The sequence below is a fragment of the Leptodactylus fuscus genome, chromosome 6 (genome assembly GCF_031893055.1).
Source record: "Leptodactylus fuscus isolate aLepFus1 chromosome 6, aLepFus1.hap2, whole genome shotgun sequence".
Classification (NCBI taxonomy): domain Eukaryota; kingdom Metazoa; phylum Chordata; class Amphibia; order Anura; family Leptodactylidae; genus Leptodactylus; species Leptodactylus fuscus.
Genome location: NC_134270.1, coordinates 51058805 through 51082583, shown reverse-complemented (window position 1 = coordinate 51082583; position 23779 = coordinate 51058805). Strand labels below are relative to the sequence as shown.

Below are 23779 nucleotides of genomic sequence, written 5' to 3'. Positions count from 1 at the left end.
ACAGCCTCAATCAGGCCAAAATAAGCCATTATAAGGATGCTGCCACATGGTGTTCTATGATTAATTCCAGCCTATTTCTCATTACTGACTGTGAAGTTTGGCTGTTATCATGCGGACAGTAATGAGAAATAGCCTGGAATTAATCTGTGTGTCTCCAAGTATGCCTATGTCAGAACATCCTTGTAGCAGCACCCTTAAAGGGGCTCTATCACTATACTTTCATAGCCTTTAGAAAGGCTATTCCACACCTACCTTTTATATGGTAATCCCCTCAGTAGTTTTTGAATGAGCCCATTTTTATTCATATGCTAATTAGCTTCTCCGTGCACCCCGGAAGTCTCAGTGAGCACTGTCTGCTGTGTGTGTGAGAGCAGGGAGATGAGTCATCATCAGTAGCAGCAGCCTGTGCTATACACATAGCAGACAGTGCTCGCTGGAGGCTAATTAGCATATGAATAAAAACGGACTCATTCAAAAACTACTTAGGGGATTAACATACAAAAGGTATGTGTGGAATAGCCTTTCTAAAGGCTATGCAAGTATGTGCTTAGTTAAAAATGACTTTTCCCAATGATAGAGCCCCTTTAAGACTGCCAGCAGCAGCTAACCTGCTTGCTGACAGTTCCCAGAGAGTTACAAGATAGTTCTACAATGCCAGAGTAAATACAGTGAAACCTCTTTGAGCAAACTAGCCAATAGTTCATTAAAAAGTGGGGAAAGGAGGAAGGGCAATATTCTGATAATATCTATGAATAATATATGGTGAAGCTGTTCACTAAACCTTTTTCTAGTTAAAAGGGTAGTCATCTGAAAGAGGAGGTCTTTTGTAGAAGTTTACTAGGAGTATTATTGAAAATGGTAGAAATGCAATGGCAATGTTGAAAAGTTGGCAACTTTTGTTTTAACTATTGTAGATAGAATTTTACTTTAATTATACAGTGTCAAAGTGTTGGATGTCAAATTCAGTTCTATTACATCTGTATATAATATCATTACCTGTGAACTATATCATACAAAATGGAGATATATAATATAGAAATATCTGATGTCACTTGGATTTCAGATTTGGAGTTCAGAGCAGTCACTGTACAGTATATTACAGGCACACCAGATAGGACACACATTGGTAGAGCTACCAGAGTGCAGATACTGCCACCTACAGGAGAACTACGAATCATCAACCAAGAGGAAGCATATGTAACAGAATGAGATGTAACTAGTAGGTCCCAGGCCCCAATGTATCATCTGAATGCCATGCTTTCCTACATCAGTAACAGACATGTACAAAGACATAGCAACATGCCACAGCTGTGACTTACAGGGTACTCCAGAGGTGCTCAAATGTCGTCCCTTCATCAGCAGGGGAAGAATTAGACATCTTCACCGAGGGGGAATCAGACAAAGGATATATCACTCTGTGAAAGACAGTTACATGTATTACAGAGTGCACCGCAAATGTTACATTGTATCAGATAAGAAGCAAAGCAACTCAGTTTATTGCTTATTACTAATGATTGAATATTATTGCAAGGCCGAACTGGAAAATGTGAAGAAAAATACAAAAATGAATATTATTTCATGAAATATAGATAGATATGAGATAAACAGAAAGATATTACATGGATGGATAGATAGATGATAGATAGATGATAGATAGATAGATGATAGAGATAGATAGATAGATGATAGAGAGAGAGAGAGAGAGAGAGATAGGCGATAGATAGATAGATAGATAGATAGATAGATAGATAGATAGATACCCTATTTCCCCGAAAATAAGACAGTTTCTTATAATTAATTATCAAACGAAATATATGACCTTTCCTATTTTCGGGGGATGTCTTATGCAGCGGCTGGAGCGGGGAACAATCGGCAGTCATGCTGATGCTTCCTTAGCAGAGCGCTGGCATGACTGCCGGTTGTATGTGATCCAGAAGGTGAAGGGGGGGGGGGGTCTTATTTTCGGGGAAACAGGGTAGATAGGAGATAGATAGATAGATAGATAGATAGACAGGTAGATAGATAGATAGGAGATAGATAGATAGATAGATAGATAGATAGATAGATAGATAGATAGGAGATAGATAGAGTGTCAATCTCTTGACATGAAGCTACGAAGTCTTGGTATAAAGGCTAGAGAATTGAACACTTCCTGCCTGGTTACCCTGCAAGTTACAGGTGATTGCCAAGAAAGGAACATCCTTTTCATTTGGGGGCCCATTATAATAAAGACAATATTGCTCAAAGCATACAGTCACTAATAGACAAAACCAGAGAAATGAATGGAACCAAAGTTGTCCATGCACACTGCTACTCCAGCCAATTTCTATGGGACTGATGGAGATAATCAAGTACAGCGTTTGACTATATTTGTCAGTCCTATAGAAATGAGAGGCAGACTGACCTATAAAACAGAGGATATGGGACCCTAATTATTGTGATTTGTGGAGGTTTTCCAGTAATTCCCTTATAGAACTCTACCTTTGACCTGAATGAAGAGAAGCCTAGCTACAGCTCTGTCTAAGTAAGTTAATGTGTATACAGGTTCATGGATAAAAATGTGTAACATGCATTAACAGGAAACCTTAGGTAGATAAATAGATATGAAAAAAGACATATAGATAGATAGATAGATAGATAGATAGATAGATAGATAGATAGATAGATAGATGGACGGACGGACTGACGGACTGACAGACAGATAGAGGACATGATACATAGCAAATTTACTAAACCAGTCATTTGTTTATGGATTTGGGATTACTAGTCAATTTTCCTATTAAGTTTACTCTTAACCATGGCGTACGTCCCTGGCAGCAAAGTATGCTGGGAAATCTCACACAGTGCTGTAGTGATTTGGAGAGTGTGAGTATAACTCTGCAGGAGTCAATTACATTAAAGTGCTACCACTTCCGTCATGGGCGCTCTTCTCAGCTCAGACATCAGTAAAGCCTCAAGAGGTCTTCAGCCTGTTGAAGACTGAATTAGAAGTTGCACTTCCCATCGTTAAGATGTGCCAAGACCTGCAAGCCTGGGCCTGTTCACTGCTGGCCATAATGTGTCACTTTATTGCTTTCATATCCTACACATAAAGCAAATGTTAGTCTGCCAAGAGGGCACTGATTGGAAGATTTGACAACGCTCATTGTGAAAGTGACTGCAATTCGGTGCCCTGCTGGGTGCCCTGGTAATTCCGAGCCTGAGCGCTGTATATAGTAAGAACGACCCCAATATCGACACTCACACAGTAGCGTATGATCATAGTTGTCAGATGTTTCTGGCAATACAAGAGTGCTCATAACTTGAGAATAAAATATCAGATAATTGTGCATGTTCAATGGTCATCATGTTTGGTGGTTGTAGAGTTTTACATATATTATGTAACAGAAGTTAGGGCCCAGGGGCGTCTGCAGCCCATGAGGTATCTCTTCCCAATATGATGAAACCACTACTATAAAAGGCACATTGTAGTTGTGGGGCCTGGTACAGATTTTGCATTGGGGCCCAAGATCTTTATGTCTCCCCTATGCTAGGAGTCAATTCATGTTGGTAGTACTATAGAATGATATCACTGTCATGTCCATTGGTCAGTTTATGTTTTATGCTTGCAATGCTCTATGTATAATAAAACTGTATTATGGTCATGTTACGGTCATGTTAGAGGTTGCAGTTTTATATGAATGCAGGGATAGATTTAGCATTTTTGCAACCCCAAGCAAAGTTTCAGGGAGCACGCCTAATACTTCCCACTTAGTACCCTAGCACATAGCATACTGCCCCCTTATTGTCCCCACACAGTAAACTACCCCCTCAGTGCACCTGATGGTTGGTACATAGTCGTAGTGTGGTCATAGTGGTTCCCCCTGCTCTCTGGGGAACCATGTAAATCCTTGGGTTGCTTTGTGAAAAACACTGCCCCTTTATACATGAGTATATTAGAATTGTATTGTAGTCATGTCCAGTGGGTCACATTGGGAGGAGTAGTGCTCTATGTATTAGAAAGCTCTAGGAGCTTCCATATACAGCAGGTAAACAAAGCATATAAACCAAGGATTGAAATACATCTGAAAGATATGAGATGTCAAGGCAGCCTCTGTACATCACTGCCACCATCAGGTCATTTTGAAAATTGCACACAACAATTCCTACTTCATAGCACTAAGCCTAACTCACTATTCAGCTTGTATGATGTCAAACCTTCAGAATTGAAATTTCAGGGGTCCCATTCTTCAGTCCGAATGGAGCAACAGGTTGATTAAACATGCTGCCACTCCATTCATTCTTTATGGGATTGTCATAAATAAATAACTGAATATAGCACCAAGTTATCTCCAGCAGTTCAATAGAAGTGAAGGGAGAGGTCGTACATGCATTGCCAACCAGTCCATTCATTTAGGGATACACAGGACCCTATTCTCATGATTAGCACGGGTTCTAGCAGTTAGATCCAGACCAATCAGCAAGTTACGTGGATAGGCAGTATCCTGAAATACCCCTTTAAGATTAATGTAACTAAAATATTTTCTTATAATATGGGAATAGTGGGAATGGTATCCAAACATACAGTATAGGCCAATGGGACCATGCTGTATGGACCTGGCCTGTATATATTACAGAGGTTAGTGTTAGGTAAGTAGTGCGGACATGTCTCCAGTGGATTAGTGGATATAAAAACATCTGATTTATACATCCCTAAGGATATAGAGCCATCTGTTCATGTAGACTACATACCAGTCCACATGTTCTATAGTTTCTAAGTACATGGAGGAGAATGTCTGGCAAGTGTTATTAGATATATGCATGCTACTTCAGGAATGTAATGTTCTTAAAGGGACATTATAACTGAAGCCGGCAGGTCATTAAAGTGTGTAAATTGCATGTAGACCCCTGCTGACTGGGATATTTTTTATTACATGACAGTAAATCTGACTGATGCCTGGCAGCCATATAGATCAGCTACAAAATAAAGCTCACAGTTGTTATCGTTGTCTATGGGAAATTTCCTGATAAGATTTGTCCCCCTCAGTGTTATATCTACATTCTAGAAATGACAATTACTGCAATAGGCACCAATGTCATGTAAGAGTCATATCACTACTAGACTGATCATGTCCAAACTGAAACATGCTGAGCTCACAAGACATCTACACTGGGAATTCCTAGAAGAAAAACTGAAAAATACATTGTTCAATGTAACTGTCTTCATGAAAGCAAAGCTCTGGTTACATTGGATAATGGCATATAAAACAATGCACATTTAATTGATCTCTTGGTTAGTGGAGGCAATTTAGGCACTAAGACCAGAGGCTGAAGAACCTACAGGAATCATCATCCAAATTTTGTAAATCATGCGTAGAAAATTTGCAAGGCTTTATATGATCTACACCTGGACTGACTACAATTACATATAGAAGCCACATTTGATTTATGGGCCCCTTTCATATGGTTCTTGACAACCCGATCCCAAATATATGACCCAGGATAAACAAAGAACAGCACCGAGCTGCACATAGTGAAGTACCGTATAGTAAGGAGGTCAATAAGACAAAAAAGTTGCTCACCTTGGAAGGTTGTAAACACAACCGTTTTTCTCAGTTTATAGACCACTTATGGAGGGGAGGTCTTTTGCCCCTAGGGGAGAGCCAGCGGGATCCACGTCACTCTAGGTGTAGGTAATGGCAAGGATGGACCGGACAAAAAAGAGGATCTCTGCGCTCAATCCGTCGTCTTTTAAAATTTCACTTTATTTTGGAAATATAAACACAACGCGTTTCGGGCTAGCTGCCCTTTTTCAAGTGTATGAACTTATATCTCACGTCGAGCTGGATGCTTAACCTTAACCTTAACCTTAACTTAAGCATCCAGCTCGACGTGAGATATAAGTTCATACACTTGAAAAAGGGCAGCTAGCCCGAAACGCGTTGTGTTTATATTTCCAAAATAAAGTGAAATTTTAAAAGACGACGGATTGAGCGCAGAGATCCTCTTTTTTGTCCGGTCCATCCTTGCAAATATATGACCCAGTATCAGGACTGTGGGATCAGAGTTGGAGCCACTTTTAGGTGGTTAGAATAAGGTAACCAACTCCAACATTCGGCTTGTAAATAAAACGACTGAATATTTTTAATGATATTCCATAATTATTTGAACTGTATAAGTTGATGGTTTGGCCTATCACCTCCACGGCCCAGTATTTAGTGATACCTAGAGCTATCCCAGAATGCAACACCTCTGTGACCCTTTCTGCCTGTCTTCTCCCAACTGTAGACTGAAGAAATTGTTATTATGAGGTTTTAATAGACCTTAAAAGTGGATTCCCTTTCCCATAAAAATAACCATATTTAGATTTGTAGACAATTAAAAGTTAAACATTTTTAAAAATATAAATAATTAATATTTTTTGTGGTTTTAGGCCGAGGCCCCATTTCAAAAACCACGGCATTTTACAATCCCTGCAAAAATACATGTAGCGGAAATGCTGCGATTTTCAAAACTGTCAATCGGGAAGGAATTTTTTCCACTGAAATGGGGCATTTGGCATAAACCTCATGGGGTTTTTTTTCCTTCCCCTGGATCAACACTGTAGGGATTGTCGGGTTATAGGTTGTACTTAATGGACTGATGTCTTTATCCAACCTCATCTATGTAACTATGTCACACTTTTAGAAATCACAGTTTGTGAATTATATGTATGGAAGCACCCGTGGTTTTTCTATAGGTATAATTGAAGCAGAAAGTGCACAGAGAAAAATTCTGTGGGCTGTCTGTGAAAAGAACTGTTGAAAAAACTCGTGAAGCGTTTCTGCTGTGGTTTTTTTTCCTGCAGCGCTTTTTGGCTGTGGCACACGACGTGGGGTCTTAGCCTTACAGTTTCTCTATCCATCATAGTGGTGATTGTCTTTTGTCTTGATTAGATGTCCATAGATACGATCATCAATGCAGGAACTTTCTACGGTCTAGGACTTGTCAGAATCCCAGGCATGATTTATCAGGAAGGGACACTACATGCATCAGAAGATAACAGTTTACAATAAGGACATCGTGGATAGGTTTCTGACAAGTACCAGACCATACAAAATTCTTGACTTCATTGTTGTTTCTACTCGCAAACGATCAAGACAACATACTATCACCAATAATATAATGAGAGGAAATCTTTAATAAAATTTTTAATTCTTTACAGTTACAAAAATGTTTAACTTTTATTTATTTGTGAATTTAAATACAGTTATGTTCATAGGAAAATGCTTTCAATATTGATGGTCTATTCTTAGGCTTAAAGGGATTGTCCATGTCGGTTATGTGGATAACCCCTACAACCTTCAATAATACTGCTGCCACCACACCACCATACGAGGATATACATCACCTACTGTCTCTATCCCCATTGCCTCATAGATCCTAAGTCCTTGCAGGCAGGGCCCTCTATCCCACTGTAACACTTGGTCACTATGTCATTATTGTATTTGTTTTGTATATTTAGTGTTTTATGTAAACCCTCAAATGTACAGCTGCATGAAATTAATGTTGCTAAAAAACAAACAAACAGAATATTAATCCTCAGGATAGGTCACCAATGAGAGACCATTAGGGTCCGGCACCTGGAACCCAGCCTTTAGGATTCACATGATGGATCCGCAGTGTGTTGTGTGATGACTGCTCTATTGAAATGTGGGGACTCCTGTTCTTATGATCAATAGGATCCCAATGGCTGGACATTTATCCCCAGGTAAGTTATGGGGTAAGGAGGTACGTTCTGTTAGTGGTACAGATTCTTTAAGTTGCTGTGTAATTCTAGCAAAACGATCCAAAAATGCAGAATTCATCTATACCTGAAAGCTATTGTGGGGAGAGGGAAGGCCTCAAAAAGGTGAGTCAGGACATAAAATAGCAGAAAAACACATGTATGAAATAATACACAGACCGTGTAATATTATGCGGTGGTTATGAAGGTATACACGTCTCAGTATTCTATTGTACACTATTACGACTGATTACTCAGTGCTCTACATCTACAGGATATGAAAGTGTCACACATCACGTGCTTCATTCATTGTGAGAACAGGCCAAAACTCTTAAGGACGTATCAATATGCCTTCTTTCTACATTCAGTCTAAAAGGACACCAAGTCTAAAGTCCTTGATACATCTTATGTGCACCTGAATACACTCTATTGCTCCCTGTTAGCAGCCACTTACGGATAGAGAGAGGCTGACTGCAATATTCTTAAATGAGATAAATGACAGGAAGTGCAAAAACATCCTTGAACTTACGAGCACCACTTTATGTTTCTTAAAATGTCCCATAACGCTGCTGCACTTCTATAAGCTGCCGGCTTTAATAAAGATAAAATATAGAAGAGAACAGAAACTGTAGGTGAGTAAGGCACAATACAACTCTGACCTATGAACACATTGAGCTAAGCGGATACGTGGGCAATAATATAACATAACTGGAATTAAATCATATTTGTAATTATGTGCTGCTTAACCCCCCAGCGACTCACATTCCATCGCACTGCCAAGGATTAATACTTTTCAGGTACTCTCTATTGGCATTAGGCATACGACCACATGATAAACACAAACAACATGAACAAAATTGATTTAAAAAAAGCCCCCCCCCCCCCCCCCCCCTCCATCCTTCCGAAAAATAGTGTCCCCTTCTTGTGTATGTTAATGCAATTTAACCTCATTCAAGTAATGCACTTAATGCATATGACTAAGGCCAGGTTCACACGGGGTTTTTTGGTCAGGATTTTGAGGCCGTATCAACCTCAAAATCCTGACCAAAAAGACAGCTCCCATTGAAATCAAGGGGAGTCGGTCAGTTCTTTTTTCTGGGAGCGTTGTTCCAGCTTCCAGAAAAAAGAACAGATATGCTCATTCTTGAGGCGGAGTCACCTCGCAAATCCACCTGAATTCACCTCCTGACTAGGCCCATTCATTTGGGCATAATCCGGAGCGGAGTACGCGACTGGATGCTGGTGCACTGCTCCAGCATCCAGTCACAGCTACCTGTATTTTGGACCGGAATCTGAGATGGCCGGTTTCTAGACCAAAAATTCCCATGTGAACCCGGCCTAAGGGCTAGGGGCCTCTGGTGATGGGTCTTTTGACAATTTAGAAAGGAACCCTCTAGACAAAGCTCATACACTGTGTTGTGCCTAGTTTAGTGCTTGAGGGGAGAAGCATGGCACTGATGATCGCTCTTTGGTGTTTTTTTACTTCCCGTGCCATCCTCAGGCCTTACAATAAACATTGTATACCATGTAAATAGTCTCAAATAGTTTCCTTTAATCTTGAGGCTATTTTGTATTTTGTATTTTGGGATCTCAGGACCTCACACTGTTTAGGGCTACATGCACATAAGTGTACAGGTTATGTTGTCCGCAAATACTGATGTCCACATTGCATCAGTATGTCATCCGCAATCACAGATCTTAGGCATAATGGATATGGCCCCGTATATACATAGAGCAGGTGGTCCTCAACCATTTAAAATGTTAAAAAAGCATATATAGGCAAAAGTACATGACATACTAAATGTGAACAGAAAGGAAAATAGGGCTGCTCTCCTGGTGGGGTCTTAAAGGAAGTCTATCACATACCCCGGACATATTCCACTGTCATAACCACCACATTACAGTGATAAATAGCATACTTTTGTTATGCACCACCCTCTACAGTGGGAGCTGATCCTCCTAATGGTGTGATATTAGCTATTCTACATGAGCAGTGCTCCCATGAATGAAGGCCCGCCATCAGTGCACCTACTCCCGCATGGTGACAGCTGAAGAGGCTTGGGGGAGATGGTAGCCTTCCTTTAATTTGCTGAGCCTTTCCACCCAATGTCCAGTGAACAATAGCATTTGCGGGGGTCCTCCTATATGTTATGTACACCCACGCTGATGTGCATGTGTAAGTAACTGCGAATTCGTGTGAACTAAATGAGGATCTTACAATCTGAATCACAAACTCATATGTATGGACCCTATAAGGCGGCATAGGGAGGCATGGATCCTTGTGTGGTACCTCCATTAGTATTACTTCTAGAGGAAAGTACCTATGTAATACGGCATGCAAGGGAACAAGACTTGATAATGTGCCTCCATATCCAGTACACAAAATAGCAAACCTTAGTAAAGTCACCTCATAGGCTCTAATGTTTATGGTGGTTTTTCCAAAATGCTTTTGATTAAATCCATTTAGAGTAAATGGACATTTAAAGGGGTTATCCACAAGGAGTGAATGGTAGGACCCTTCATCCACTGCAGCCAGGTTGAATGTGGGGATGACTGGTGACAGACGAAGTAAAGCATTCATCTATTTCTGGTGCTTCCATTCGCTTCACTGATGTGTATAGGAGTGTTATCCACTACCAGTCATACCCACAGTCAGGGGAGAAAGGTCCTCCTGTTCTAGCTGTGTGGGATCACCCCTTTAGAGAAAGTCTATCAGATCCAGAATGCCTGCCAAGTCAATAACTATGCCATGTAGGGGTCTTTAATGGGAGCAGATATACCGCTGTGGCCACTACCACTGAGACAATACAGAGATATATATTGTTATGATATGCAAGTCCGCCTACTGCGCTAGGGGTGAGGGTCTGATTTCCGAATTCTCCAACTCTCCTCTGGAATCGGTGACCAATGTTTCCCCTGACAGCCTCTACATGACATTATACAAAAGTGTGTTTCTGCTCTTATTAGAAGCCCCTACAAGGCACTAGGAGCGTTCTGGACCTGACAGATCCCCTTTAATTAGAATTTTATTTTCTCTTAATTTACTCTGCAGCTGCATGCCTTCTATTGTTCCCTGGTATCAACCATTTCTAACTGGGGAGAAGTGTGACGAGAAGTCCAGAATACTTCCTGTCCCCGTGATCACTATTTTATCTCACATATCTCCAATTCTGAGAATCCTCACATATATTTATACACAAAGGCATGACTGCTATCAGATTATCTGCTTATACAGTGTTGGCCAAAAGTATTGGCACCCCTGCAATTCTGTCAGATAATACTCATTTTCTTCCAGAGATTTCAACGCAAGATTGTGCGGATGGTGGATAAAGAACCTCGACTAACATCTAAACAAGTTCAAGCTGCCCTGCAGTCCGAGGGTACAACAGTGTCAACCCGTACTATCCGTCGGCGTCTGAGTGAAAAGGGACTGTATGGTAGGATACCCAGGAAGACCCCACTTCTTACCCAGAGACATAAAAAAGCCAGGCTGGAGTTTGCCAAAACTTACCTGAGAAAGCCAAAAACGTTTTGGAAGAATATCCTCTGGTCAGATAAGACAAAAGTAGGAAAAGGCATCAACATAGAGTTTACAGGAAAAACAAAGAGGCCTTCAAAGAAAAGAACACGGTCCCTACAGTCAAACATGGCGGAGGTTCCCTGATGTTTTGGGGTTGCTTTGCTGCCTCTGGCACTGGACTGCTTGACCGTGCGCATGGCATTATGAAGTCTGAAGACTACCAAGAAATTTTGCAGCATAAAGTAGGGCCCAGTGTGAGAAAGCTGGGTCTCCCTCAGAGGTCATGGGTCTTCCAGCAGGGCAATGACCCAAAACACACTTCAGGTCAGCACTAGAAAATGGTTTGAGAGAAAGCACTGGAGACTTCTAAAGTGGCAGCAATGAGTCCAGACCTGAATCCCATAGAACACCTGTGGAGAGATCTCTTGATGGCAGTTTGGAGAAGGCCCCCTTCACATCTCAGGGACCTGGAGCAGTTTGCCAAAGAAGACTGGTCTAAAATTCCAGCAGAGCATTGTAAGGAACTCATTGATGGTTACTGGAAGCGGTTGTGCGCAGTTATTTTGTCTAAAGGTTGTGCTACCAAGTATTAGCGTGCATTCACACGGAGTAACGTGCCGCGTGATGTGGCACGTATACGGCGTGTGAGACTTTGCGCGCCGTAAAAGCTCCCATTGATTTCAATAGGAGCTTGGATCGTATACGCGGCGTTATTTTGCGGCCGCGTATACGATCCAGGCTCCCATTGAAATCAATGGGAGCTTTTACAGCGCGCAAAGTCTCACACACCGTATACGTGCCACATCACGCGGCACGTTACTCCATGTGAATGCACCCTTAGGCTGAGGGTGCCAATACTTTTGTCCGACCCATTTTTGGAGTTTTGTGTAAAATGATCAATGATTTGACTTTTTTTTTCATTCTCTTTTGTGTTTTTTTCATTGCAAGCAAAATAAATGAAGATATTAATACCAAAGAGTTTGTGCTTGCAATCATTTTCTGGATGAAAACGAGTATTATCTGACAGAATTGCAGGGGTGCCAATACTTTTGGCCAACACTGTAACACTGCTGTACTATTATAGGATTATGGCTTAAGCTATAGTGGCTTTTTCACTGGACAAGGCCATATGAAATTATAGTATTACAGGAAATTAGATTTACATTACTTTCTATTCTCATCAATCTACATCTCGGAAAGTTTGCTCAAAAACAAAAATGTATCCCTTTAAAAACAATACAGGCAGCCATTACGGAAACAGCACTGCTACCATTAACAGTATTCTAAACCTCACCTCTAAAATGGCGCCTGTCGGATAAAAAAACTCAAAGCACGTTCTGAAAATGGCGAGAGTTCCTCCATGCATTTTTGCTGACCGTATGAGATGTTTATCTGACTGTACAATGTTTCATTAGGTATGTTGCCTACCTAACAAAATGAATATTCTGATATAAAGAAACCGCTGATGTCTTTCATCAGAATTCACCGAGGCTATTGCTGCGATTTTTTTATTTTTTTTAAAACGGAATTTTGCAGCAGTTTTGGCTGAATTGAGAGATCTGGCGAGCGTGGTGGTCACATGACCTCATTCATTACAGAGTTTCTTGGTTTAAGGTCGTTTTATAAAATTCTCTCTTCCTGTTCTCACAATGATACAGTAACAAGGGACTGTAGAAATGAATAGTCATAATATATATAGATATACTGTATGTCAAAGATGTCTGGCTTTACACGGGAGTCACAAGCCCACAAATATCGGCAAGACTGATAATGATGTTAATGTATTAGTGTATATATCCATCATCTATATTAACTTCTCCCTTTCACACTGAAACAGACTTGTGCCTGAGTTTATATATCATCTTATATTTGTGTGATATCATCCAAGTGATCTCTATCCATAACCTGCTCACCTGGACTTATAGGTAGATCATATATATATATATATATATATATATATATATATATATATATATATATCATATGTAAAACAATACACGAAGCAATAGAGGAATTGGAATGTTCATCAAAAACTTTCAACTACACTGTATCCCGCACCACGTGCTAGACCCTACAATCATCTAGATAGTAATATAGCAATCTATCTATCATCTATCTATCTATCTATCTATCTATCTATCTATCTATCTATCTATCTATCCATCCATCCATCCATCCATCCATCCATCCATCTATATATCTATCTCTTTTCACATATCTATTCATCTATCTCAAACTCTCTCCGATGACAGATATTGGAAAGAAGGATCTGCTATAGATTTTAAGATGGCCCTTTGTTCTCACAACGGGTGACCAGAGGTGCGTGGTAGCAAATTATTCATATGTTTGTTAAGTAAAAGTGAATTCCTGCCAACCGATCAAGAATTTGGCGAGGAGGTGTACAACCTTCTTTAAATGAACCCACTACACAAACGCTGCACCCCCTATACCTAATTCACTCGGTAATTTCGATAATTGATATTAATCGTCAGTGGCTTTATAGGCACAACTTCTTTACCCCAGCAAACTAATATCAGCCCATTCTCAGCCTCATTGGCTTTAGGATACCCCTTAAATAAATAGCCACATACAATAAAAAATTGCAAAAGCATGGAAATGGCGCAGGACGTTACATATATAATAAGGAACTGCAACATCTCGCGAGGAATTCTACTTCTTTTGTTCCAGACTAAAGTCTCGCTGTCACCACGTGCTCACACTCATTTTACAGTAATTCAAACTATTAATACTTTATTTACCTACGACATGAGACAAGAGCATAAGGCATGTTCTTCTATAATTGCACACGTGTTATACACTACATGTGCATGTGAGTACATGACACCCGGGAATAGTATATCTACAGAACTATATAGATCTAGCAGAGCTTACTTTAGGACAAGGCCGCTCACAACATTATAGAAACATGCCATATGTGTTTTTCCATTGTGCTGCATGCAAAGCAACTGTGTTACTGTAACTTGTGCACAGAAGGAACGCTTCAATGACAATTTCATCTCTGCTACATCTTTTATAAGCGTTTTAGATATAATAGGCACATGGTTCTATGTGTATGAGGATATCTAGCCTTTCACGTGGTAGACCATACTGACTGTCCTCAATGTAACAGTGAGATCCTGATGAACCCCTATCTGTCCAGCAAGGAAGTATTAAAATACAGACTTACCCCCCTTCCATCCGTTTTGTGTAGACTGTCCTCTGTGGTTGGAAATACCCCACTCAGTGGCACAGCTTATTTTTAGGGCGCCAGTGACTCTCCATTTATATGAAGAGTGGGTGGCACTGTCACAGACCACGTGATCTTATTTGTCATCAAAATGCTGAAAGTTTTAAGGACGTTTTGAAACTTCCACTTCTCGTGGTGTTAAAGTGACAGAATTGACTTAAATTCATTATGAACTCACTTTCAGTCTTGGATGGCGTGTGTATATAGAGAAAGGACCTGTAGTCAGTGACTAAATTCATTCAGCCATGGCAGACAATAACATACAATCAGTGCTCTGGGCTTGTATTATGTGGGCTGTTTTCATTTTTGTTATGTATCAGTGTATTGTATAGTGCAAAGCAGCTACGGTATCCACTAAACATGAGAATCAGATCCTTCTTAACAAAGCAATATTTCAGTGCATCGCCATAAAAATAACACCAGACAACAAACGCTCACCCTACATTTTAAGTCACACTCACTTCCCTATGAGAACTATCTTAGTGGGTAAAGCACTTTACATTTCTAGCATTTTCCACATTCAATAATATATATGCCATGCTCTATAAACATGACCAGTGAATCAGGAGTAGGGCACATATACCATATTATGTATCAATCAGTTATATCAGTATAGCACAAAAACTAAGGCCTCGTTCACATCTGTGTTTGGATTCTGTCCACGGGAGTCTGCATGAGGACCCCTCCCCCCCGAACGGAATACCGAACGCAACTGCAAGTGATGTGCCAGTGAAAGCACACAGATCCCATAGACCAGGGGTCCTCAAACTGCGGCCCGCGGGCCACATGCGGCCCACCAAGCACTTCTGTCTGGCCCCACCGACATCGCCGGCAGGCGTGCATTTATAATGAAGCTCCTGGGGAGCTCGGGCCAGGCCATGGAGCGCACTTCACTTTACCTATTGGAGGGCACCGCTCCCGATGTCTGTGCGACCTGCTCTGCCTCTGGCCCACTGTTTAAAAAGTTTGAGGACCCCTGCCATAGACTATAATGGGGTCCATGTGCTTGCTGCCAGATCTGCGCAGGAATCATGCGGAGGGGAAAGTAGTTCACAATCTATTTTCATGCCCGCATGATTCTTGCGGGCAGCACGCAGCAAGCACATGGACCCCATTATAGTATAAGGGGTCTGTGTGCTTTTACTGCACACAGCTTGCAGTTGCGTTCGGTATTCCGTTTGGGGGTTCCCATGCGGACTCCCCAAACGGAATACCAAATGCAGATGTGAATGAAGGTTAAGACACGACACTCCAGACTTCACCAGCATCAAAACCATGGATATTAATCCAGGTCACTCCACTCAATAAAATACATTACGCAAGGACCACTGTGACATAGGAAATCAGACATGACCCCTGTGCAAGAGCATGGTTTACTCTTTCCAAGAGTAAGGCTAAGGCTCCATGTAGTGGGCTGCAGGGCAAAAAGCGCTGCGGGAAAAAACACAGCAGAAAAATGTTGCATTTTTCCCACAGCGCTTTTCATGGAAAGTCTATGCAGTGTTTCTCTGTGGACTTTCTGCTTCAATTATACATATAGGGAAAGTGGTAGCGTTTCCGTATGTATACTTGACATGCTGTGATTTCCAAAACCGCAGCGTGTCCACTGTGCGTATTTTCACTAGAACCCAACCATTTTGCAGGGAATGTAAAACACCACAGTTTTTGTCACGGTCAAACCGTGGCATTTACGCCACATGGATCCCAGCGTCATAAAGGTTTTCCTAGGAAAACCAGATCATTGTTGTTACGATTGCCTATATATGTATGTATAATAATCTGAAATGGCCCTTTGTGGGTGATTTCATACAAAGCATCTTTTGGGGGGGAAAAGCTACAGTTTTATGGAAGTTTTAATGTAGTTTTTGGACAGGTAGCCAGAAGTGGGTTTGATAGGAATGGGAAAGATAAAGGAAGTGCTTATACTTCTGCTTTCTGCTGGATCCACTTCTGACTTCAGTTCTAAAAAAAACTACAGCAGGGGCGTTTTTACAAAAAAAAAGGGCAGATTTATTAAGACTGGCATATCATATGCCATTCTTGATAAAGGCCCTGACTCCTGACTGGTATACAGAAAAAAAGATTTACGAAGTGGCTTCAGTGTTAAAAACTAGATTTCCATTATAACTCATCCCAGAAACCTGGTGTGAGTTATAATAAACATGTCAGGCCGAGGTGTCACCACTTGGCACACTCCCCACCCCACTCACCTTTGCACAATGTGCTGAGTGTAGTGTGGGACAGTGGTTGGTGCACAGGTCTGGCACAGGAAAGGGACTATCATCCCTGGAATATCATCCCTCTATTCCAGACAACAGGTGTAGAGGAATTTATAAATCTGCCCCATTGTGTATGAAAACATTGTAAGGGTTAGGCCCCACATTGCAGAAAAGCTGATTTTCGTTGCAGATTTTGCTGTGTTGTTTGAGCCAAAACCAGGGGTGACTACAAAAGGAATGTAAAATATTTAGGAAGCTCTTATACTTCTCCCTTCTCTGCAATCTACTCCCGGCTAAAAAAACAAACAAACAAACAAAAAACCCCGCAAAATCTGCAACAAAAAAAGCTGCTTTTCCGCAACATGTTGTCTCAGCCTAAAAGTATTGTCTCACAACATCTCATGTCCTTATACCTTACTAGCATATGAAGACTTGTACACCTCTGTGTAAGTTCACATGACAATCATACGAAGGTTTGTACACCTCTTTCACCGACTTAATGCCCCCTTCATTTGCCCCGTTTAATTGCCCCCCTACATCTACCACCAGTTTAATGTTCCACTTCATCTTCCACCAGCTTAATATCCCCCTTTATCTGCCACCAGCTACTGTCCCCCTTTATCTGCCCCAATTTAATTGCCTCCTTCATCTGCCCCCAGTTCAATTGCCCCTTCATCTGCCTTCAATTTAATTGCCCCTACATCTGCCCCCAGGCCCCGCTCTTGCTCACACATGCTGTCTCTTCTCTCCTCCTTACCTTCCATCAGTCTCTGTTCTCAGTAGCTTCCTCTTTCTGTGTAACTCCACACCGTCATGTAGTATCCAGAATAGCTCTGCCCACACAATACTCTGATCACATGGTCAATCAATGATCAAAGGTCATTTAGCCCACTAGGATTTAGCTTTTACCATTTAGCCTTTACCCTACCCTAACATAATTTGCTAATCGCAAAACACTTCAGGGGCATAGCAGGACAAACCGTAAGCTATCTGGGACGGCGGGACAGCAGTGTAAAATTGGGACTGTCCCACCAGATCTGGGATGGTTGGGAGCTATGTGAAGGCACAGCTCAGTTTTGACCTATCAGCCAATGGAGTTGGGGAAATAACTGTCAGGGGCAGGGACGAGCCACAGGGGGTGCAAATGTAGCCATTACTACTGGGCCCTAAAGCCTCAGTGGGCCCAAAATCCTCTCTACAACATAACAAGACAGCAGTATTAGACATAGTACATGGTAAGTGAGGGCTCAGTTTACATTGGGACCCAGGAACTTCAAGTTACTGTTCTGCGCAGAGATTAAGTCGTCTATGCACTTTAGACAGATTTGAGTTGACAACTATCTTTCATACACATGTATGCATGGTTTGGCCTAGCAAGTACGTATACTGAATGAGGAGAAAGGCATTGCCAGCCACTTGGAGGCTTACTTCCCAAAAACAAAAGGATCAGAATATCTGACAGCTTGATCCTTTTTTTCTCTGGAATTCTGCTGTCGGGGATGAATCAGGAATCCCCCCATACACATTAAATGATCAGCTGGTTCCATAATCCAAAATTGTAATAGTTAGCAAATCAAAAGTCCCTCCTACAAGCAATAGGAAGCAAGGGTATAGCTGCAGGGGGTGCGGCGGTAGAGGTTGCTACTATAGCCTGGACCCTAGGGGGGTTCCAAAGGTCCATCTGCTAATAAAATACCACTAATCTCAATTTCACAAGCTAGGAGTAGGCCAGTATAGATTTAGCACTGGGGCGCAGGATCTTCAAGTCACACCTCTGATAGGAAGTGGGGTAAACAAGGCGCCCCATGAGGTTCTGTGAGTAATTATAAGGAGTATGGGAGACCTCTTGTAATTTTCGCTAAAGACCATCTCTAGAACGGACTGAAGAGCCTGAGGACATCTCAAGGACTTACAGTCTCAGGCCTTATTTTGCTTTTACATGTATAAGATCTTTACAAGACATGAGGATAGTGAGGAAGGTAGCAGAAGGAAATTCAGGTATTTATTGCCTAGTAGAAGAGGCTGTACATCACAAAAGATAGACCATCTAAAATGATCCCAACCATCCCTTATTTATGAGTAGCAGTAGAGAAGGTGACAAGAAGACGTCTCGTCAGTGCATGACACGAGGCCCTACCTGCTCTGCAGTAGTTTGTAAACCTGCTGGAACTTCTTACAGAGGAGCGTCACGTTCTTGTGAAACAGCCTTCACTGCACAAGGGCCATGTAGCGTCTCTGTCTCCAAGGCAATGACATGGAGACTACTGAAGGATAGGTGAAAGTGTGGCCCGGTTTGTATGCTCTTTCCTGGAACAATGAGCACACACAAACTGGGAGTGTTATGCTTGGCTTGTAAGGAACCTCTGAACTCCGCTGCTCATGCCAAGGAAGGAAAGGAGAACACTTGCTTTCACATTGCAGCACTTGATTCTAGGGGCGGGCTTTTCTGCGTGTGAAAAATGTATTATACATGATCTAGTATTACCAAATTGAGCGCAAAACTGTGTTAAAGGGGTTGTACTAAATTAGAAAAACATGACTGCTTTCTCTCAGAACAGTGCCACACTTGTCCACAGGTTGTGTCTGGTATTGCCCCTCGGCGCCATTAAAGTGTTATGCCAACAGTAAAGCAATTTGGTGATGAACATTATTTTTCCAGCATGATGGAGCGCCATGTCACAAGGCAAATCTGATAACTAAGGCCCAGTTCACATCTGCGTTCGGGCCATTCTGTTCCCCTATCTACATGAAATATGCAGAGAGAAAAGTCCTGCAAGCAGCAATTTTCTCTTCTCATGTGGAAACCGAGCGGAAACCAAACACAACCCATGATAGTCTACGGTATCCACTGGTTTCCTTAGGTAACCGCTTTTTTATGTGGATAGGTTTCTGTTCGGAGGGTCCCCAAACAGACTCCCCGAACGGAAACCCAAACGCAGATGTGAACCAGGCCTAAGTGGTTTAGTTAACAAAAAATTTAAATTTTGGCCCCATGGCCATTAATCTTCCCAGATCTTAATCCCATTGAATCCATTGATTAAGCAAGAATTTGTTGCCATTTTTGAAGATTTGGGCCAGAAGATTACATCCAGGATACCATGAAAGATTGCAGAAATCTTGAAAAATAAGAGCGAACTTGTCCAGTATTTTTAACTGAAATTGCCATCTAGCAACTCCAACCCAGATGTGAACCCATCATAGAATGGATCCAATGATGTCCATTTTCCATTCTCCTGGTCCTCCGATGGACCAGAACAGAAAGATATATGCAGATCTGAACATTGCATAAAAGATGTAAAGACACTGAAGCAGCAAACTTCGTGAATACCAATATTGGTGTCAGTCGCAAAACCTTTAGAATGGCATCTAGAGCTGTGGTGTACGCAGCAAGATCAAGCAGGATGCTTCTTTTTCCGCGTCCTGCTTCTAACTTTGCCTCCCATTGAAAACAATAGGAGGCTGATTCCAGGAGGAATCTGTCCCGGATTCGGAGGTGAAAACTACCCCCAAATCCTCAGCAAATTCCTCCATGTGAACACAACCTAAGGAAGATGTGCTGTTAGGTAGCATACATTTTGCTGTAGAGAGGACTCTACATATGTTCTTTAAAGATCTGTCATTCCAGTAAAATGATCCTCCCTCTCGGAGATCCCAGGTCACAGCAGATGGAGCAGATTTGCATATTCCTAGTTCTGAGTTGTCAGTGTGCAGAAATTCTACCCTATATAGTCACAGTCTTCACATTAAGGGGGCGTTCACACTACCGTCGGTGTCCGACATGTAGTGTCCGCTCCTAGTGTCCGCTCAAAATCTGTCACGGACACTAGGAGCGGACACTAGATGTGTCCGTGACACCTGTAATTCACTTTAATGGGCATCGGGTGCGTTCTTTTGCACTCCGTGCCCGTCCTTCTCTGTCCGCAAGAGAAGATGTCCGACTTCTCAAGCGGACAGAAAAACCCTGCATGCAGGGTTCCTCTGTCCGCTTGAGAAGTCGGACATCTTCTCTTGCGGACAGGAAAGGACGGGCACGGAGTGCAAAAGAACGCACCCGATGCCCATTAAAGTGAATGACAGGTGTCACGGACACATATAGTGTCCGCTCCTAGTGTCCGTGACAGATTTTGAGCGGACACTAGGAGCGGACACTACATGTCGGACACCGACAGTAGTGTGAACGCTCCCTAAGAAAATGGAAAACCCATCACATGTATCAGAGACACAAGTCAATAAATAACTATCCAAGCCCCATAAATGAGTACGTGTTTCGCTTGTAGCGGTCACTCTTTAGGGGATCTATTTTTACTGGGTTGATTTCATAAACTGAGCAAAAACAACTCAGCCCACAGTGGGGGAAAGTCAAACAGAATTTGCTCAAGTCATCAATAAGACATCAGAGGAGGTCCAACATCTCAGAAGTTTGACTCCCACTCAAACTTACCTGCCTAGCGGTCTATGCTAAATTTCAAGGCACCGTATGGAAGTATTATTTGGGAATTCCATGGTGGTATTATTTAGATACAAAATTAAATTGTAATTTGACAAAATGGAAGAGATGGATTTCCATAAATCTTCATCTGGCCCTCATTATGTACTCAACTGCTGGAATAAAAAGTTTCAGCTTTGTAATTTGGTGGGTTTGAGACGAATGGTAGGTCAAACAGGTAGTCGCTGTTATTGTAGCTGCCTAGTGGGGCACATCAGTATGCTCACTACTAATAAGATTGGCAGGTCTATTTCACAATGCTCCTGTCTTATGGTATGATTAGTACATTTAGGATATACATGGTTACTTTGGCATTTTATATGGGCATTAGGGCTGGGAATATGGACAGTGATTTGCACTGACACTAATAAGGTGTAATAATGCATGTTATATTGCACTTTTTAGCTGAAGGTCTGTTGCCCTTTGAATATTAATCAGGTTTTACACCATGAAATAGCAAGTGAAAGTCATTTACATTGTGTAAACCAAGCTGTGGAGCCTCTGGGAATCCACCTGAGCAGTCATCTCAGAACACCTCTCTTGTCTCTAAACAATTAACATCAACTAATGTCTTGGGCGATCTGTGAATGAGCTAAGAAAAGACTTCACTGGAGATGAACTGTACATGCTGAATCACAGCAAGCACAAGATTTACTAAGACGAACGCGCAAAAATTCTGCCTTAATTTGCTCTAAGAACACTGTGCTATATGCTGGGCGCCATATTTATGATGTGTATTAGGCCCTAGTCACATCTGTGTTCGGGGAGTCCGCTTGGGGACCACCTGAACAAAAATCTATAAGCATAAAAAGCAGTTGTCTAAGGAAACCCGTGGACCCCATAGACTATAATGGAGTCTGTGTGGTTTCCGCTCAGCTTCCGCACAAAATATGTGGAGAGAAAAGTCCTACAAAAAGGTCTAAAAAAAAAGTATAAAAGTAGAGAACAGTATTAGAAAACTACACCTCCCGACTGAATCCATTATTTCTGCTCTTAAGACCCCATGCACACAATGAAGTATTCATCCGATATTAAAGAGGACCTTTCACGTCCTCAGGGCACGTGCGGTGTAAAACACCACTAGAAAGCCGACAGCGTGGTGAATTCAGCGCACTATCGGCTTTCCCGTTCTGTGCCCCCACTGAAGAGCTATCAGTGCCAGTACTGTAGCTCTTCAGTGTCAGAAAGGCGTTTCTAAAAGTCAGTCAGTTCCTTACCGCTCAGTGTCATTGTGGTCCAAATAGTAATTAAATATGGCTCTTCTCTATATCTCACTTGGTTTGACGTAGACACAGGGGGTGGTGCCTAAAGCATCACATACTGGACCAACGCCAGACCAGGTATCACTTCTTTTAACCAATCCATCCTAGCATCTACCCTCTATGTCCAGTTGATGCTAGAAAGGATTGATTAAAGGTAGGTTTTCCCTGTTGAGACGTGGATACAGTAGGTGCCGCCAACTTAGTGCTGGACACGTTAGCTTTCCACCCTCTGTCATGCCAGGTAGGTTTTCCCTATTGTGACGTGGATCTAGTAGGTGCCGCCACCTTAGTGCTGGACACGTTAGCTTTCCACCCTCTGTCATGCCAGGTAGGTTTTCCCTGTTGTGACGTGGATCTAGTAGGTGCCGCCACCTTAGTGCTGGACACGTTAGCTTTCCACCCTCTGTCATGCCAGGCAGGTTTTCCCTGTTGTGACGTGGATCTAGTAGGTGCCGCCACCTTAGTGCTGAATATGTTAGCTTTCTACCCTCTGTCATGCCAGGTAGGTTTTCCTTGTTGTGACGTGGATCCAGTAGGTGCCGCCACCTTAGTGCTGGGCATGTTAGCTTTCCACCCTCTGTCATGCCAGGTAGGTTTTCCCTGTTGTGCCGTGGATCCAGTAGGTGCCGCCACCTTAGTGCTGGGCATGTTAGCTTTCCACCCTCTGTCATGCCAGGTAGGTTTTCCCTGTTGTGACGTGGATCCAGTAGGTGCCGCCACCTTAGTGCTGAATATGTTAGCTTTCCACCCTCTGTCATGCCAGGTAGGTTTTCCCTGTTGTGCCGTGGATCCAGTAGGTGCCGCCACCTTAGTGCTGGACATGTTAGCTTTCCACCCTCTGTCATGCCAGGTAGGTTTTCCCTGTTGTGACGTGGATCCAGTAGGTGCCGCCACCTTAGTGCTGAATATGTTAGCTTTCCACCCTCTGTCATGCCAGGTAGGTTTTCCCTGTTGTGCCGTGGATCCAGTAGGTGCCGCCACCTTAGTGCTGGACATGTTAGCTTTCCACCCTCTGTCATGCCATTTCAGCATAGCATCAGTAGCTTTTCACTTAGGCTCAGTTCACATCTGCATTCATGGATTCCATTCCCCATGCGGACCCCATGAACGGAAACCCAAATGCAGATGTGAACCTAGCCATAGGGGCTAATTTATCAAAACTGTACACACCTTGTCATAAATAAAATGGGGTTTATGCACCTAAACAGAAATATACACCTACTCAATAGGCTCAATGTTTGTGGTCACTTTACATGTTATATACATCTACAGTAGCAAATGAGTGTATATGATGTTTCCAC

General features: G+C 42.2%; 1 protein-coding gene across 1 annotated transcript in view; it reads right to left on the bottom strand.

Annotated features, from left to right (window-relative positions):
• LOC142210000 (tumor protein p73-like) overlaps positions 1 to 23779 on the bottom strand; it is a 43854-nt gene that overhangs the window by 3279 nt on the left and 16796 nt on the right. The window contains exon 2 of the mRNA XM_075279032.1: positions 1320 to 1415. Within this exon, the coding sequence (XP_075135133.1) occupies positions 1320 to 1415 (96 nt within the window). The remainder of the gene's footprint in view (positions 1 to 1319; positions 1416 to 23779) is intronic.